The 19231-nt window shown below is 45.5% G+C and overlaps 1 protein-coding gene and 1 pseudogene across 3 annotated transcripts in view; one reads left to right on the top strand and one right to left on the bottom strand.

Moving 5' to 3' along the window:
• The window catches only part of TENM2 (teneurin transmembrane protein 2), a 943516-nt gene that overhangs the window by 825659 nt on the left and 98626 nt on the right, over nt 1–19231 (top strand). For all 3 annotated transcript variants that reach the window (XM_047073159.1, XM_047073150.1, XM_047073168.1), the window contains one exon: nt 2813–2959. In XM_047073159.1, the coding sequence (XP_046929115.1) occupies nt 2813–2959 (147 nt within the window). The remainder of the gene's footprint in view (nt 1–2812; nt 2960–19231) is intronic.
• On the bottom strand, nt 15521–16051 carry LOC124525608 (40S ribosomal protein S11-like; annotated as a pseudogene).

Here is a 19231-nt window from a genome sequence, read left to right as displayed (position 1 = left end):
CCCTCCAGACTAATTACTTCCTACATTTTGTTTTTCCTTAAGCAGAAGCTGGCTTTGCACTTTACAAACACAACGAATCACCTCCTCAGAAGGCCATCAGCCGAATGAACTTGTGCTGGGGATAGCTTGGGGTTGCCTAGCAACACCACGCACCTGCCAAGGCTACTTTCCTCCTCTTCAAGCTAAAAGCAAAGTGCTGTCCATTAATTCCCAGCTACCCCGAAACTTCTCAGAGATTTGCCAGCTTCCCACTGTTCATGTTTTCATCTTCCTCATATGATGTGGAGAAAACCTGCTACTGTGGTCTGTTTATCTCACTTCGGTTGGTTGGGGGGAGGAAAAAAAATCAAAAGAGAAAGAGAAAGGGGGAAAAAGCTTCATTTCAATCTGAGAGCACAGATATTTTGAGTGCCTATCTCTGACTGACATGCTAGTGTTCTTTGCAAATTTAAATTTTATGTAGTCGACGTGGGTTTCCTGCACAATGAGGCTTCTGTTGAGACTTTGGGTGTGATTTTAGTCAAACATGAGACCTCAAAGTGGCTAAATAACAAAGCACATATAATAGATGGCGTGCCGAGCAAATGTTGCTAGGTCTGTCATTTAGTGTATTCCCTGTGATCCATTCAACCAAAACTCTACTGGTGGAAATTGTAAAGCTGGAGGTGGCTGGAGGTTGGAGATACACTCTTTTCCTTGAGAACCTCTGATAAGTCCCTTGGGCTTTTCCTACTGAGTTTCATTTTGCTCCTGTGAAATGTTTGTGGTAATTCTCTGAAACTGATGGCTTCCACTCCCAGAACACACCCACAGTATGAACAAAGGGGATGTCAGCGGTTCTCCAGGCAGGGCCATGGGCACTTCCTTGGTAAGGAAAGGAATGGAAATTTGGGTCTGGGATCTGTAAAAATAAGTGTGGATACCAGCAAGTTTTTCTTGAGCTATGCAGACACTTATGCTTTGTTTGCATCCTGGATTTAGTGCTGGGCTACACAGCAAAAGGAAACAGGTTCTCTGGTAACAGTCTCCTGTTTCTCCTCTCAAGCCAGCTCAGCTTCCTCACAGAGACTCCCCCACATAGAATTTCTCCTCCTTTCCTTATCCTGTTCTCTCAGGTCCTAACCCATACACTATCTGGAAAGGATGGGAGGGAACAATTTTCAAATGTAAGATATCTTAAATAAGCAAATTTCAACTCATTTTCAGACACTCCAGACCTTTCCTCCTGGGGGGAGTCCTTTCAATTCCCACCACTGCCACATGCACAGATTAGGTTTGTTGGCATTCTCACAAGGGAAACTCAAGAGAAGAGAGCTAAAATGTCATTCTAAGGCCTGTGGAACCCTGGAGAGAGAAGTAGGGGGAGATGCATGCTTTTGATTCAGAAGACTTGGGCCAGAATGGTTTCACATCAATTGCCTCCCTCATTGCAAAGCTCTTCATCCCCTCACAACAGTCCAACCTCCCCCCGCCCCCGCCCGCTGCACTTTGTGTGGTTTAAAACTAGATATAGAAAGAGCTGGAGATAGATATGGTGACAGAGGTGGAGATAGAATTAGAGATAGATATTCAGGGAAGTTACATTCTTGGAACAATTAAATTAGTGGTCATTTGGGGTATATTTAAATGAAGTAAGAAGAACATACCTAGGTTGCAGAACTCTGTAAATTTACCAGAAGTCACTGCATTGTGTACTTAAAACAGGTGAATTTTATGGTATGTAAATTATGGCTCAATAAAGCTGTTAAAGGAAAAATGAAAACATATCCAGGAAAGCTTTCCAGCAAGTAGGTTTTGGGAGTGTGGTGATATCCTACCAATTCACTGCTGCTCTCCACATCCTATAAAGGGTGACAGAGGCTCTGCCGGGGGGGGGGGGGGAGACTTTTCCCTCCCTTGTTAGTGCTCCCTGCTACCCTTCCTCCTCTTCCCTCACCCGGGCTCCTGGCACCCAAGCTCAGGTCAGAAGAGTGGTAGGTGCAGAGTTTTGGGGTGCTGGAGCGATTAGGGAATTAGGTAGGCTGCTGATTTTGTACTCCTCCCCACCACAGGAAAAAAGAAAAGAGGAAAGAAAATATTACCACAAAATCGGAATTACTCGAGCACCACCTCATTCCCCATGCACATACACATTGCTCTCTTTTCCCCATTCATGACACTGAGTACCCACTCCTTCCACAGCCTTCAGATTCAGCAGTATTTTTAAATCATGATATAAATAGGTTGAGTGATAAACAGCCAACATTTTAAAGTGCCCCCTTAAAACTAAATATTACAAAAATATGAAAATGGCCCAGCAGAGCCATCCAGTTCTTGGTCATAAGAAGCTTGTAATAATCATACATAAGTGTATCCTTGAGATTCTGAATGATGGAGGGCACTTTGCCTCCATCCTGGGTTGATAGGGAATTTTCTCTTTTCTGCAGAAGGTACTTCTAAAAAAAAATGGAGGAAAAAAAATTTTTTTGGAGGTAGCCTCACTTTTGAGCTACTGGCTAGAAATAACAGCCTACCTAGGCTTTTAAGCTCAGAGCTGGTTTAGTTTTCTGGAATATTCCCCACTTTGGGAAGGTTGCCTCAGACCCCTTCACACAGGTCAGTGTCATTGGGGATCCCCTGCATCTGGGACCCCACTGTCTTGCAACTGCATGCATTGCCTGCTTCCCTGACTCTTTCGAAGGCAGGCACGGGCCCCACTCTGAGGCTGGCCCAGTGGCTGCCCTGCGGCCTTGCTCCCCCTTTGCATGGCTCCCCTGCAGCCCCAGCATGGCCTCACGTCCCTCCTTCTCATCCTCTCCATTTCTCCAACCAGATGGCTGCCCTGATTTGTGCAACGGCAACGGGAGATGCACGCTGGGTCAGAACAGCTGGCAGTGTGTCTGCCAGACCGGCTGGAGAGGGCCCGGATGCAACGTTGCCATGGAAACCTCCTGTGCTGATAACAAGGATAATGAGGGAGGTGAGCAAGCGTCTTCTAATTCCCAGCCCCTCAAGAGCAGAGCATTGTGTATACTTCCGTCATGAGTCATTTTTTTCCTGAAAGACCTCCCCTATACTATTGTCAAATGTTGTTGTAACATTTCCTTTGAAGCAAATGCAGCAAAGAACGGGGTGGGGGGGGGGGGGCGCTCCTGGAGACAAGGCTGAAGGCACTGGGGTTTGATGCTGGCTTTGGATTGGCAAGTAGCACCACCACAGAAAGGTGGCTGGGCCCTGGCTCTGCCTTTGGGTCCCTGCTCCTGCCTGACCCTTCAGGGCTGGAAGTTACAAACAAATCGATGATGATGATCACAATATGTGCTTCACGCTGTGCTCAGACATCACAGGCAATCCCTCCATCCTTACAGCCCTTTGAGATGTTACTTTACAAATGAGGAAACTGAAGCTTACACCATAGTTAAGTAACCTTATAAGAGCTACCAATCGTAAAATTGGGTCGCAAACCCAGATCTGACTCCAAAGTCCACTTTCCAAACAGTGGTTGGCAAACTACAGACCGAATCCAATGCATTGCCTGGCATTATATAGCTAAAAACTGGTTTCTACATTTCAAAAGGTTGGGGGGGTGGGGTGGGAATCTAAAGAACAATATTTCAAGAGATGTGAAAACTGTGTAGAATTCAAATTTCAGTGTTCATTTATGAAGTTTTATTGGAAGATAGCCTATTGCCTATTAGTTTATGTATCACCCTCAAAGGCAGCATTGAATAGTTAGACAGAGACCACATGGCTGATAAAGCCTAAAATATTTACTCTCTGGCCCTTTATAGGAAATTTGCCAATCCCTGTTCTGAACCTCTGAATTGAATTTTCTTTCCTGTGTTATTCCCTGATGAAATGGTAAAATTCTGGGGCTAAATGGAGTTGCAGTAGCATAGGGGCTGTGTGATTTCCTAAGAATGTGGAGCAGTGCTCCCTAGGCTTTAGTACAGGTGTGTGCCCCACTCCCACCAAAATTACTAACTGGTCAGAATTCCCTCAGAGTGCAAGTTGTTTCAGAGTGTAACAGGATCCATGCATTCAACTATTTGATTTAATAAAAATGTGTATAGTCCCACTCTGTCAATCCCTGTGCTCTGGAAGTGTCATCTCCTGCCCTCATGACCCCAAGGTCAGTTTAGGTAGTGTCCAGAAGGGGGTGTAATCCATCAGGGTGATGGTTGAAAGTGTTAGATATTCTATTTTTACTTTTCCTCGTTCTCTTAATAGACACTTTGCAATTTCCATAATATATTCTTGCTGTTATACATGTACATAATGTGTAAATAAGCTAACATACATATAATGATAGGAGTACACCAATCAAAAAAGTTTATAGAGCCAATGTAATTTACAGAGCTCCCATTCATTCATTACCTTACTGAAACAGAGCCAAAACAGAAGCCACTTTAATTCATTTTTGAATGAAGTGAGGCATAACTGCATATATCCATACATTTTTTTTTCCCAAGACTGAGTCAAAATCACATTACCTATCCTGACAAGGTTCAGTTTTTGGTTTTTTTTCCTGGTCCCTGGTGATTTCACTTAGCAAAGTGGTTACTTACAGATAGATCAGCTCCTTCCTCTTGCAGAAAGGAGCTGCTGCTCTGGTGCCCTTCCCCACTGCAGATGTCAGCAGGTAAAAGCATAGCAAATGGCTGGAATGCTGCACATAGGGAAGGGGGACTCAGTCTCCCCAACATAACCTGCACCATCTACGTCCTTCTCCACCAGCCCTACCCCTCCCTGATCGCAGCTCGTTCCAGGAGAAAACCAAATTCCTGAAATAGTGGAGCTAGAGGAGGCTTCAATAGGTGCGACTGGTGCTGGTCTGAGGACTACGCTACAAGCACAGTGCAGGGTCCCTCCCGCTGGGCAGAGGCAGAGCATCAGAAAGGCAAGGCACAAAAGCAAATGAGGCAGTGATTATGCTAAAGACAATAATGGCCCTTGTTATGGGAACTATTAAAGCAAACCTCCCAAGGAAGTAATTAGCCACCAAGAAAAAAAAAAGGCTCCGCACAGTGTTTATAAAAAGAACCTCCCAGTTAATTCAGAGTTGCTTATGTCAGGTGAGAGAGGTAGACACGGATTGTCTCTCACCTGGCGTAAGCAATTCACAATTAACTGAGTTCTTTTTTTGGAGGAGATTCCTCACCGCAGAGTATCCTTTTTATGGTTAATTACTTCCCTAGGAGGTGTGCTAAGCACTTTGCTGTTTATTGATAAATATTAAAGTTGCTCCTCATCAACTCCAGATCCAATCCTGCAGCACACTAATTATATCACTTTTTTGTTTGTTTTGGTGGGGGTAGGAGTTCTGCCCCAGGCTCTCTCCTGCTTTGGGAGTTCTCAACCAAGGCTTTGTGGCTTCCAAACCTGACAGTAGGTCAGAGGAGGCACCCAGACAGAGCATGAATATCAGCCTGGGGAGCAGCTGCAATGAACACATTTGTTATGAACCTCATGAATGGGGAAGTAACAGGATGCTCATCCAAAGTGAGTTGGAAGAGGCAAATCATTTTTTCATCTGGGAACACTCTACGTTTAAAAAAAAATCTCAGTTTAAAGTGATAGATGTTTTTTTTTTTATTTTAAACTGAGATAGATATAGATACAAATATTGACGCAGATATTTGAAGTCCTTTTAACGGCCTTTTTCACACTGGGCTCCTCTGGGAGAGAATTAAGCCCTGGTGCTTTATGGCCACTAGTAGTTCTGAAACTTTAGCTTATAGCAAAACCACCTGGAAGGCTTGATTGAACACTGATTGCTAAATCCCCCCGAATTTCTGATTCCACAGACCTGGGGTGGGATGCAAGAATTTTAACTTCTGGTAAATTTCCAAGTAATGCTGATGCAGGTTCTCTTTGAGAGCCACTGTCCTAAGACATTCATTATATGGAATGAGTTAACTCTTCTCCTATGCATCTAGAATGGTACTAGCTAAGTGCCTTCCTTAGAAGACTTGAGAAAATTTTCACTCAAATATTTTCTGGATTCTGCGGTGCTTATAGGAGAAGCCCTGTTGGAAAAAGCTGCATTCAAATATCCCACAAAACCAGTTTATGCTGGTTCCCTGCATTCTTAATCCCATCCCTTTCAAAGTCTCCCAACAACCGCCCCCCCAACCATGTGACCACTAACTTAACCTCAGGAAAGCAATGGCTGATTCTGAAGGGGTAAGCTTTCCCTGCCATTGACCCTAAGAAGAAGTAGAAACAGTTCAGATACACATGCCAGCAAGTAGACTGTCTTTTTAATAGTGAGAGATCTTCACTTGAACTGCTCACCCCAATTTGAAAAAGAAGAGACTCAAAGAAATATTTTTGCTTACAGAAGACAAATACCAGCTCATTAAAGTCTGAGAATACACACAACATGTGCATCAAGTGACAGGCGGATAATATTTAATTATCACCACCAAGTCAGAGGTGTGAGATTTAGTTCATCACAGCCAGGGGTAGGAGAAAGGGTGTAGATTTCCTCTAAAAGTGGGAACCTCGAAGTGGGGAAGCGTTGTTAGACCGTCTGGCCTAGAAAGACAGGCCCTTCTCCTTCCCCACACCCTTTTATCAACCAGAACTTAAGAGTCAGGAGCTCCAGCCCTCTGTCTCTACAAAGCCCAGCTCCCATCATTTCAAGCCAACCTGAGAATCTGTCTGAAGTGCCCATGGAATCCCATCAGATGTCCTCTCCAGTCTGTGGGTGGGGGCCTGGAGTGGAGGGGGTGGGAGAAAGCCCTTCCTAAGCTGAGCTTGTCCACAGTCCCACTTGCATCACATCCTGCTTTACTGCATTAGCGAGCTGTCTGTGTTTCCCTCTGTTGCTTGAACACAGCCCTGAAAGTTAGACTTTTATTCCTGCTCCTGTCACTCCTCTGGTTACTCAGGTGACACCCTAACATCATAAAGGTTAAAAGCCTAGGCTCAGGGATCAGTCTTTGTGTCCCACTTCTGCGAGTAACTTGACTCCTCAAAGTCTTTTCTTGTCTTTGAAATAGGCATGATAATGCCACCTCCATTAGTAGATGTGAAGTTTCACTGAGGAACATATGCAATATGTTTCACAAAGTGCCTGGCTCATGGGATGTCCCCACATGTTGGCTGCTGCCAGCTCTAATGTCATTAGTAGTGATGTTGCTGCTATTTTCTAGAACGGATGCCGAATCCACATAGATGGAGCCCAATCAATAATTTTCCCACAGTCCATAACCACTGAGGTTCTAACTAGTGCTTATCAAATTTCAGCATTGTATACCACCCTGGAGAGCTTGCTTAAAATTTAGAGTTCTAGGGCCGCCTGGGTGGCTCAGTCAGTTAAGAACCCAACTTCAGCTCAGGTCATGATCTCACGGTTTGTGAGCTCCAGCACCATGTTGGGCTCTGTGCTGACAGCTCAGAGCCTGGAGCCTGATTCTTATTCAGTGTCTCCTTCTCTTTCTGCCCCTCCCCTGCTCATGTGTGTTCTCTCTCTCTCTCTCTCTCTCTCTCTCTCTCCCTGAAAAAATGAATAAACATTAAAAAAGGAATTAAAAAACATTTCAATTTCTAGGCCCCTGCCCTTGAGATTCTGATTTATTAAGTCAAATATGGGATATAGGAATCTGCATTTTTGCCAAACACCCCAGAGGATTCTGATACAAGTGGTCTGCAGACCCAAACTTGTTTAAATAATAGTTTCCACTGAGTGGGCTGACCCAGCCCAAGGTCATAGTGCCTACACCCCAAACCCTCCCTCCTAGAATTCCTAGAACACAAAAGAAGTAAACTGAGGAAAGGGGAGTTTTATTTCAAGAAGAAATAAGTGGGGCACCTGGGTGGCTCATTCGGTTAAGCCTCTGACTCTTGATTTCAGCTCATGTCATGATCTCACAGTTCATGAGTTTGAGCCCTTTGCCGAGCCCCACATTGGGCTTCATGCTGACAGTGCAGAGCCTAGCTGGGATTCTCTCTCTGCCCCTCCCCCATTCACACACACACAATCTCTCTCTCTCTCTCTCAAAAATCACTAAATAAACTTAAAAAAAAGTAATTGAAAAAATATTAACACTTTCTCATGTTTAGTTTTCAAGTGAATAATTTGAGTGTGTTTTAGAAGTGTTTTCCATTTCCAGATGAAGAGGTGACCAATGCTTGCTTCCAAATTAAAAAAAAACCTTTTGGCCTCCTGGGTGGCTCAGTCAGTTAAGCATCTGACTCTTGATCTCAGCTTAGATCATGATTTCATGGTTCGTGAGCTCGGGCCCCGCACCAGGCTCTGTGCTGATCGTGCAGAGCCTGCTTGGGATTCTGTCTCTCCTTCTCTTTGTCCCTCACCTCCTTGTGCTGGCTCTCTCTCTCTCTCTCTCTGTCTCTCAAAATTAAAAAAAAAACTTAAAAACCTTCAAATTTTAAAACTCCTTTAACTCTCCATCATCAGGAGATTCGCATCCATCCACCCATCCACTAGCTATTTGTTCATGGTTTAACAAAGATTCATTGAGGGTTTACTGAATGTTAGACACTGGAAATAATAAGATATGATACATGTCTGCAAAGAGTCCACATCCATCTGGAAAGATAAGATGTATAAACACATTATTATAATTATTATAGTCAGGGCTGACAGAGTGGAAGACCTTCCTTCAGTGGGAGCATAGAGAAGTGACTATCACGGAGTGTGGGTGTCGGCCACAGGACAGGAGAGAAAGCCCATCACAATATGGAGGCCAATGTCTTCAGTCTTTCTCCTAGGAGAGTCTTCAAAGCCACCATTCTGTGTGGTCATTAACCCCTGATTGTGGCTCTTCCATCCACCAGCAGCTTCTACATTTCTCTCCTTAAATTAAAGGCTCCACTCAGGCTGCTCTTCACAACAGTATTTTCCAGCTCTCCTCCATCTGCGAAGTTTGGTTCCTTGTTTGTCTCCAAAGGAGGCTGCCTTGGGTTAAGAGATGTGGATGCTGGCCTGAGTTCCAGGCACTCCAGCCAGGTCTAAATGAGGAGAAATAACACTGGAGTCTGTCCAAAGCACTTGGAACAGACAAAGCCCACCCCTTGCCCACGGCCTCCTCCCCCCTTTCCCCATCCCATAACCATCCAAATTGGTTTGACATGATTCAGGGATGCTATTCCGGCATTTATCTCAATTGTTAATTAATAACACCTTGTCTGTGCATTTAGCAGAGCCAAGCTTAGGACTTCAGGGACTCTGGAAGAGTTATAGTTGTCAAGTCCAAATAGTCCCATTTCTTCATCCAATGAGAGATGAAGCTTGGTGAACCCATTGTAAATGCCTTGATTAATGTGTGCAAATCATGTTGATGGATTGGTTGGGTGGGGGTCAGCTTAGAAGTGCAACATTGCTCTATTAATTGGGTTGGATGAGGATTCCCCTTGCAGTCCAAAGACCTTGTGGCAAATGTATCTGGAGTCATAAACAGAGTCCCCAATTAGCTCCCAGAGAGGAAGACAATATATCTAATGCTGAGGAGGAAAATTTGGCCGTGAGGCCACTGCCAGCTGGCCAGGCACTGGGTCTCTTTTCCTTGGGAGAGAAGCAGAACTAACCCCAACTGAGGACCGCATGGCAACAGAGGGCTGAAATTATTCTGGATCATCTAGTGTAAATAAGATCTTTGACCTCAGGGAACATATTTAACTAGAGAACCTTCTGTTTAGGAAACTGAGGGTTGGGGGCCAGTTTTCTATGGAACTTAAAAAAAAAGATAGAATCCATTCTTTATTGCATATAAAGACTATAATCAGTGACATTGGTTGAGAGTTTACATGCAGTGAGCCCTGTGCAGAGCTTTGTATGCATCTGGGTAATGGGAAAGGCAACCAACAGGTGGGGGTCTATGCTACTGCTCCTGCATCATGCTGTCTATTCCTCCACACAGCAGCCTGAGAGATCATTTTGAATTGTAAATGAGATGCCATGCCCTCAAAGGGCTTCTCATGTAGTTAAAATCAAAATCAAATGTTTCACCTTAGCCTGCAGGGCCTTCTATGACATGTCCCTTCCTTCTCTCTCACCTGTCCCCAACTGCCCTCCACGGCCACTCTGCTGCATCCTCTCTGGGCAGCCCCTCATCCTCACATGCTAAGTTGAGGCACACCTCAGGGCCTTTGCTGACCCAGGGCCAGAAATTCTCTGACCTGGGCATTTGCCATGAGTGGCTCCTTGCAGCCATTCTCCGTTCTCACTCCAGTGCCCCCTCCCCAAAGAGGCCTGTCTTGACCTGTAAAATCTATCCCTGTCTCTCTCCCATCCCCCTGTGGTGTTTCCTTCACAGCATATGTCACACTCCTAAATTATCCCATCTGTATCCTCCTGGTATGTTGTCTGTGTCCTCATAGCAGAAACAGAGGTTCTATGAATCTGTCTCTTCATAGTTTTTCCATTTCACAGATAAGGATACAGAGGTTTGAGAAAGTAATATTCAAAATAGGCTTCCAGCTAACCACTGTGATAGATTGCTTTGCTACTGTAAAGGCAGCAGCTCATTTCTAAAATGCTAACAAAATTTGGAGTCTGTTTCTGAAGAAGGGTCAAACAAGTACAGAATTTTTTTATAAAGAAGCCTCAGTAAAAGTCACCTCAAACAGAAAACTTGTCCATTGAAGACCTTTTCACACTAAATGTATTTGACCGTGGAATTGTTGGCAGGTGGGGTAAACGTTCATGGGTTTACCTAACATCACACCTTCAGTGTTTTATAATGAAGTTTTTAGTAGTTTAAATGATTATTAAGTGTCTCTTAAGGGATTATATTTTCCCTGATTAGATGACAAATCAAATATTCTTCATAAAATTGTGATTAAAATGCATAATTTGCAAAAAAAAAAGTTAATAATTTAAAACACTGTGGACTTACTTTAGGGAATTAAAGGATCAAAACACAGATTTAACTGGTGGCAAAGAGGTAGCATTTATAGCCTTGTGTTGGCTTCCTGTATTTTTTCTTGGCCAGAGAAACTTCCTGGATTGCAGCAAGTACCCTCTTGTTGCCTGTGACCAGCATTTGAATGAAGGTTCAAGGGCCCTGGTGCCAGGATTAGCTCTCTTGCTCCCACAATCCCCCCTCAGTCCAGACCAGTGTTTCTCTACCAGGGGTACCTTTACTCTCCAAGGAACATTTTACAACATCAGGAGATATTTTATGAGTCACAGCAGGGAGGAAGGAAGGAGATGCTACTGGCCTCTAGTGGGTAGAGGCCCAGGATGCTGCAAAATAATCCTGTATCCACAGGACAGCCCCCACAACAAGGCATGATGTCAATAATGCCAACAATGAGAAATCTGGTACAGATATTAACATCTCCTAGGGACATATCTGACGGGTCTGGACAGTTCCAGAACAGGGAGTGTCCTTTGGCTTGATGTCAGAGACATGATGCATTGAGCACTTACTAAGACTTTACCCACATTGCCCCAAAAAATCACGATAATAGCCCAGAAGAGCCTTCAGTATCCTTTACATCGAGGCAGATGCTAAGGGCCAGATAAGTGGATTGGCTTACCCAGGCCCCACAGCTAAAATGTAGCCATGCCAGGACTCAGAATACAAGTCAAGAACCTTCTTTGAGGGCCCCTTGCAGCAGCTGACTCTTGTGTCCAGGCCCTGAGCAGGGCAATCTATGAGTGTTTAATACCCTTTGCCCCTCAGAAACATGAATTCTGTAGCATTCTGAAAAATAGCATTGGCGTTAGCTTTCCCCACCCCCCAGTTTTTATGTGGAATGCATTTTTCCCACAAAGTGCTTACGCACTGGAATGCTAGGGTACAAGCAGGGAAAGTGGAACAGTTGGACTTTAAATAGCTAGACGTTCTCTGTAGCACAGCACGAGCAGCTGCCCAAGGCCTGTGCTCTTTTATTTGACTTTCTATCTTCTCAGCCAAGAGCTCTGGGGGATTGGAGAGGGGCCAGAACTATGTGGCCGAACGTGAATCCAAAGGAAACTGCAAGGTGTGCTCCAAAGCTCTGTGTCAGGGCCTGCCCTTCTCCCCCTCCCCCCCCCCCACAATGAAAACCAAACCTTTCCAGGGGAATTCCCTCCCTTTTCCTGAGCTCAAGGTATTTCAGCATTGATCTGTTAAGCCCGTTTCCAGAATTCTGTGGCCACACACGCTGAGGGACACTACCTCTTTGATTCACAATAATCATGGAGTCTGGGAATGTCAGAGTCAGAGAGGCTAAAATATGGATTCTCCAGCAGGTACAAAAATCCCAGGGAGGGAAGGGAACTTCTTCAAGGCCAAATAGCAGGCTAGGGCAGATCTGGGCCAGATGCCTGGTTCCCTGTCTGTAAATCCAGCACACTTTCCTCTATGCCATGCTGCCCCCACAGGGACCCCGTCACCCTCAAGAGAATGTGTGCCTGGCATTACTGATAAGGTCAATCTGAGACCTAAGAACGAGACTAGGCACCCATGCACCTGAGAGAGAGTGAGCCCCTTTAATTGTGCACTGAAGCCAGCCTCACTCACTTTACCCTAGTCCTGGCCCTGTTCGCACCTCTTGTCATGGATGGTGGTGAACAAACACCTTGCCCTATACCAGCCACACACACACACACACACACACACACACACACAGAGCCAAACCACATGAGTGAATGAGACAGACTCGTTCACAAAGAATCCAAGGTCTGGTGGAGGGGATGAAACATATGTGAAACCAGACACTACAAAGCCATATACTCAGGATAGAATAAAGACGATGGGGCGCCTGGGTGGCTCAGTCGGTTGAGTGTCTGACTTTGGCTCAGGTCATGAGCTCACAGTTGGTGAGTTCAAGCCCCACATCCAGTTTACTTGCTGTCAGTGTACAGCCCTCTTCAGATCCTACGTCTCCCTCACTCTCTGCCCCTCCCCCGCTTGTGCTCTCTTCTCAAAAATAAATGAACATTTAAAAAAATACACTTAAGAATAAGGCTGAGGGGCTGTGGCAGCCCAGAGAAGGAAGGGGCTTCAGAGGCTTCCAGAGCAGGTAAAATTGAATTTAGAGAGCTACAGAGCACTTCGCTCAGGAACGTAGGGAAAGCACTGTGGGCAAAGAAACTGGCAAAGGTACAGAGGCATGAGGCAGCAACACACATCTGGAGACCTCTGAGAAAACTGACAGGACAACCCTGTGTGGAGAGTGGTGGAGGGTGAGGCTTGGGAAGCAGGTCTGGACAGAGAGAGCCAGGTCTTATGTGCCTTGATGGGCAGAGTGAAGTTCACCCCAAGTACTTGCCTTGCCTTCCTCCATTTAGCATCTTGGTCTTCAAAATTGCAATCATCTATCTTCTTGGGTTATTCCTAAACACATATGCTTACAGCAGAGGAGAAACAGTGGCCTGTCCTTATGTTTCTTCCATTGCATATGTGCATCTTTCGCTGTAAGGGGAGACAGCCTGGCAGGGTGATAAAGAGACTTAGGGGCCAGGGAGCTCTGGGTTCACGTCCTGGCTCAACCACTAATTCACAGTATGAATAGGGGCAAACTGTTCTCTGAAAGTCTGTTTTGTCCTCTGTAATGCTAGCTGCCACCTCATAGGATGCTGTGAGCTCAGATGAGTTAATACATGGAAAACACTTATGGTTCGGTGGGCATCAGAATCACCTGGAAGGCATAATGCACAGATTTCTGGGCCCCACTCAGAGTTTCTGATACAGTAGGTCTGGTGCAGGGCCGAGGGATATGCATTTCTAACAAGTACCCAGGTGATACTGACACTTTGGGAATCACTGACTTGACACAATGGGTGTCATTTTGAGGGAAACCCAAGTGCTAACAGAGAGTGATTCCTCCAAGTGTGGCATCCCTGGGTCACCTGATGGGGAGTACAGGCCAAAAAGTTCTGCATCCCAAGGCAGTGGCAACTTGATTGGCATATGTACCCTGGGTTCATCACTGTACTCACCTGCCACAGAGATGGGACTATGGAGAGGGGCTCAGGGCCCCAACTTCCAGGGATCTGTCACCATTTTTAAGAGCACTGGAATAAAGGACAGATGTGGGAAGAGCATGCTAGGAGAGGGTATGTGGTAGCTGGCCCTGGTCTCTTACCTTTGTGACTTCCTGGAGCTTCTCCCATTCCCCCTCAGGCACAGAGTCAATGTTGTGCCCTTTTCTGCCAGGGTCCACAGGCTCTTGGGTCAAGCAGACTTGTGTAAGTTTTGGCTCCAGTTCTTACTGGTTTTACTTCCTTGAGCAAAGCACCTAACCCATCCAAGCCTCTGTTTCCTCATCTGTAAACTAGGAACAGCAACACCAACCTCACAGACATTTTGTGAGGTTTGACTAGAAAGTTTATAGAAAGTGCCTGAATGCCACCTTATTGAAATGACAGGTCTAATCATTAGTATCTCCCTATGTAATGTGACTTCAGATCCTCTAACCACACACACACTGTTCCCAACCAAAAGCCCATCATGTCAAGTAATACATAACATTTCAAAATCAGAAATCCATTATTTGGTCCCTGTTCTAAAGTATCCTCCTCGGGGCGCCTGGGTGGCGCAGTCGGTTAAGCGTCCGACTTCAGCCAGGTCACGATCTCGCAGTCCGTGAGTTCAAGCCCCGCGTCGGGCTCTGGGCTGATGGCTCGGAGCCTGGAGCCTGTTTCCGATTCTGTGTCTCCCTCTCTCTCTGCCCCTCCCCCGTTCATGCTCTGTCTCTCTCTGTCCCAAAAATAAAAAATAAAAAAAATTAAAAAAATAAAAAACGTTAAAGTATCCTCCTCAATCCCACACCCACTCATGCTACATTGAATGGTATTTTCCCTCAGAGATCACAACCCAGTGATCTGGATAGCTCACTCAGATAATATCTGGCCTACAAAACATCTTTGAATCAGTTGCCGACATTTAACAATGGAGGATTGCATTTAGCCAACAAAGAAACTGAGGAGCTAGAGAGTAGTTTGCCCAAAGTCAACAGCAAAGCACTGGGATTGGAGCCCAGTTCTCCTAATTCTAAATGTCTTGCTTGTGCTCCTCCCAGACCCTTCTTCTGAAAGTAGTTGTATATTAGGTTCTCCAAAGAGTCCAAGGCTGCTGAGTTCTGGGAGAAGAGAGGCAAGGGAAAGGGGAATCCATAGAGAAAGGGACACTGAAGTCACTGGGGCCAGCTTCCCCTACTCTTACTTCTGCTATGCTCGCTCATAAAACACATGGCTCAGGGAGAGCAGATCCAGGGAGAAACGTCCAGCCCACTGGCGCCCATCACTCGAAGCACTCTTTGGTGTCCAACACCACTACTGTCACTTCCCAACTATCATGTGGTCTGCTGCAATGGTCATTCCTGAATTTCTCATGTGCCATCTTTGTCTATGAATGTTGCTGCACAGATCTGGGCATGCACCCTTGTCTGGCCCTCCATTTATTCACAACCATCAAGGTCATGGTTTTGTAATATCTTTCCACCTCAACCCAGATCATGCCACCAATTTCACTAGGATGGACTATTGGTCTTCCAACTTCCAGCCTATTCCACACAAAGCAGTCAGAAGAATCCTTTTATTTTTATTTTTTTAGCTAAGCCCAAGACTGGGAAAATAACTTTATTTTCTTGGGGTATGGGCAGATGTCAAGTCATAGAACTTCTGGAATTGCTTCTTGGTGCTGGTGGCCTTGGTGACCTCGTGCACCTTAAAGTGCACAGTGTTGCTCAAGGGCCAGCACTCACCCACAGTGACAGTGTCACTGATCTGGACATCCCAGAAGCAGAGGGACAGAGGCACAGACATGTTCTTGCAGCATTTCTTGAATCGGTTGTATTTTCAGATGTAGTGGAGGTAGTAGTCGCAGGTGACAGTGGTCCTCTGCATCTTCATCTTGGGCTCCACACCAGACAGAATCTACCCTCGGATGGACACATTACCAGTAAAGGGGCATTTCTTATCAATATAGGTGCTCTCAGTGGTTTCCTTTGGTGTCTGAAAGCCCAGACTAATGTTTTTGTAGTATTGCAGGAGCTTCTCCTTGCCAATTTCTTCCAGCAGGACCTTCTTCTTGTTTTGAAAGATGGTCAACTGCTTTTGGTAGGCATGCTCAGTCTGTATTCCCATCATCTTCCTGGCTGTCTGAAAAAAAGAAGAATCCTTTTAAAAGTCAGATCACATCATGCCCCCATGCAAACCTTCCCTGAGCATTATATCTCCCACAGAATGGCGTCCAGGTCGCAACAATGGCTTCCATTGCTCTGTGTTAGTGAGCTCTTGCTTCTACTCAGCACTTACATCTTCTGTCTACTCTTCTCCCTTATCCTGCCCAACGTCCACCATCTTGTTGTTTCTACTCTGATGATACATTGCCACCCTGGGCCTTTGTACTTGCTGTTTCTTCTGCCCAGAATGCTCTTCCTCCAAAGGTTTCCATGACTTGTTTCCTCATTTCAGGTGTCTCCCCAAACACTTCTGGAAAGCCTTGTATCTAAAGTAGCAAACCCTTGGGGCACCTGGGTGGCTCAGTCAGCTAAGCGTCTGACTTCGGCTCAGGTCATGATCTCATGGTTTATGAGTTTGAGCCCCACATCAGGCTCTGTGCTGACAGCTCAGAGCCTGGAGCCTGCTTCAGATTCTGTGTATCCCTCTCTCTCTGCCCCTCCTCTGCTCATGCTCTGTCTCTCAATAATAAATAAATGTTAAAATTTTTTTTAATTAAAATTTAAAAAAAAAGATAAGTAGCAAACCCCCTCCTCCATCACTCGCCTACCCTTTGTCCTGCCTTACTTTTCTTTAAAACACTACCACCTTCTCAAAGTCTACTATACATGTAAAGGTGCCTGGGTGGCTCAGTCAGTTAAGCATCCACCTTTGGCTCAGGTCATGATCTCATGGTTTCGTGAGTTCGAACCCCACATTAGGCTCTGTGCGACACATCAGAGCCTGGAGCCTGCTTCAGATTCTGTGTCTTCCTCTCTCTGTCTTTCTCTCTCTCTCTCTCTCTCAAAAATAAACATTAAAAAAAACTTTTTAGGGGCGCCTGAGTGGCTCAGTTGGTTAAGCATCCAACTTTGGCTCAGGTCATGATCTCATAGTTCATGGGTTCAAGCCCCACATCGGGCTCTGTGCTAACAGCTCAGAGCCTGGAGCCTGCTTCAGATTCTGTGTCTCCCTCTCTCTCTGCCTCTCCCCAATCACACTCTGTCTCTCTCTCAAAAATAAACATTAAAAAAATATTTTAAGTCTATATACATTTATCTGTTAATTGTTTCCCTTCTAGAATCTAGGTTCCTAACTACAGGGTCCCTCTCTGTCTTGGCCAACTAATTATTAAATGAATTGAATGAATGGAGGTTTTAATGAGAAGACTCTAGGATACACAGCACTTGCCTTTAATGCAATACATTATTTTAGTATGAATACATTTCATTTTAGGATTAAAAATACACCCATACAATGACATCCAAATCACTACCTACCATTCATACCATTTTATTAATGCAAAGAAAATCTAAATGTAAGATATATGATTTATTTTCAGTAAGACGTGAACACACAGTTATACTTCTCTTCATCTCTATTTTCAACTTGGCTCACCCTGCACATGGACCTCCTGTGGGATGGTAGCAGTAGGTATACAAGCTCCATAGTCCTCTTCTGAGGCAAGAGGAAAGGCAGGGGCTGCCAAGAATCACTGTTGAGCGAAGCCGGACTTTACAAACCATGGGCAGCTTGGTGATGCGTAAAGTAGTGAGAGTGATCAGCATATTTGAGGCTGGGCCACCTGTGTGTGAATCCTACCTCTACCAGTCATGAGCAGCTGCCCAACCCTTTCTAGTAACCTAACCTCTCTAGGACTGGGTTCTCCATCTATAAATCCAGAGTAAACAGATTGTTGCTATACACTAAATGCCTTTGCACAAGGTCTATTTAATCTTTGACAAAGGCCCTGTTAAACTATTATTATTGTTGTTATTATTTCCACTTTACTGATAAGAAAACTAAGGCTCAGAGAGGTAAGCTAATTAGCCCAAGGCCACACAGCCAATAAGTTGCAAACCTCCAGCTCCTGTGATGTTAATTGGGAGTACAATACTGGCTCCTAGCCCCTACGCCTGCCCCTAGAGTGGAAGTGGAAATGAAACAAGGAGATCTCCAGGGACTGCTAAGCATAGTACATGGACCATGGCAATAGTCATGTGTAGGAATTAGTACTTCAGATTTCCTTAATCCAGCAGGAAGCTTGTATAATAGCTGAGTCTTCTCCCTTCTCCCAATTGGCAGTCTGGGGGTAACTTCTTCATGCAGCAAAAGGACAGACATCCTGCCCTCTGCTAATTCTCTCAGCTCAAGGAGGAGTAGGGGGAACAGTCCCCCGCCTTCCCCCCAGGAGACGGGGTCTCTCCTCAGACAGAAAGTAACTGTTCCAGCTTGTTGCTCAAAGATGTTGCCGGTGGTGACAGCCCCTTTTCTTTCTGAGGGGCCCAGCAGGTCATTGTCTGCCACCCCACCAGCCCGCCACCCCCTGCTGGGCTGGCTTCTGTCTGACCTGTCAGTGGGCTCTTTGAAAGCAAGGTTGATGAGGGGCACAGGGGAGGGGGGAATAACTGGACTGAAAGAGGCCAGGAATAGCGGGCAAAGGGTGAGTATTTGGGGACATCGGTGGCTGAGATCAGAGACCCTTGCTCTCTGTTGCCAGTAGTGTCTGTAACAGAAAAGTGGGGAGATGGCAGCAGCCAGGATAGAAATCCCCCAGGTATAAAAAACATGGCCCTAGGCTAACAAGGGTGAGACTGTGCCAGAGAGGCCTGTCAGGAAACGTCCAAGGTGGGCCAGTTCTCATCAAGTGAGATCATTATTCCTAGAGGCTCTGTTTGGGTTGAGGAGAAGCAGCAGAGGGAGGAAAAGGGGGGAAGGAAAAAGAGAGCAGGCTGAGAGAAAGAACAACTAGAAAATGAAGATGTTTTCTGAAGCCTCAGTATTTTGTTCCCCATGTCCTACAATACTCACCAGATACCTTTATAAGGCCATGACTACTCATAGCCTCCTATGAAGAATTGAGGATAGAAGCCATTGGAGGTGGACAGCCAGAGGGTTAATCACTCCTCCATCATTTACTAGCTGTGTGATTATGGACAAGGCTCTTAACCTCTCCAAGCCTCAACTTCTTCATCTGCAAAATGGACATCATAGAAGCCACCTCAAAGTGTTCTTATGAGCATATGGGATGATGGCTGGATAAGGTGCAAGGTGTAGTCTGTCAAAGCACAGAGGAGCTTAAGCGGCTGGCAGAGGAACAGCCCTGTGTTGGTCCACCTATCAGAAGAG

This window comes from Lynx rufus, unplaced genomic scaffold, assembly GCF_022079265.1.
Source record: "Lynx rufus isolate CCGP_SWC_20201006 ecotype Redwood Valley unplaced genomic scaffold, mLynRuf1.p SCAF_1, whole genome shotgun sequence".
In the NCBI taxonomy this organism is placed as follows: domain Eukaryota; kingdom Metazoa; phylum Chordata; class Mammalia; order Carnivora; family Felidae; genus Lynx; species Lynx rufus.
This window is presented reverse-complemented; position numbering and strand designations above follow the sequence as displayed.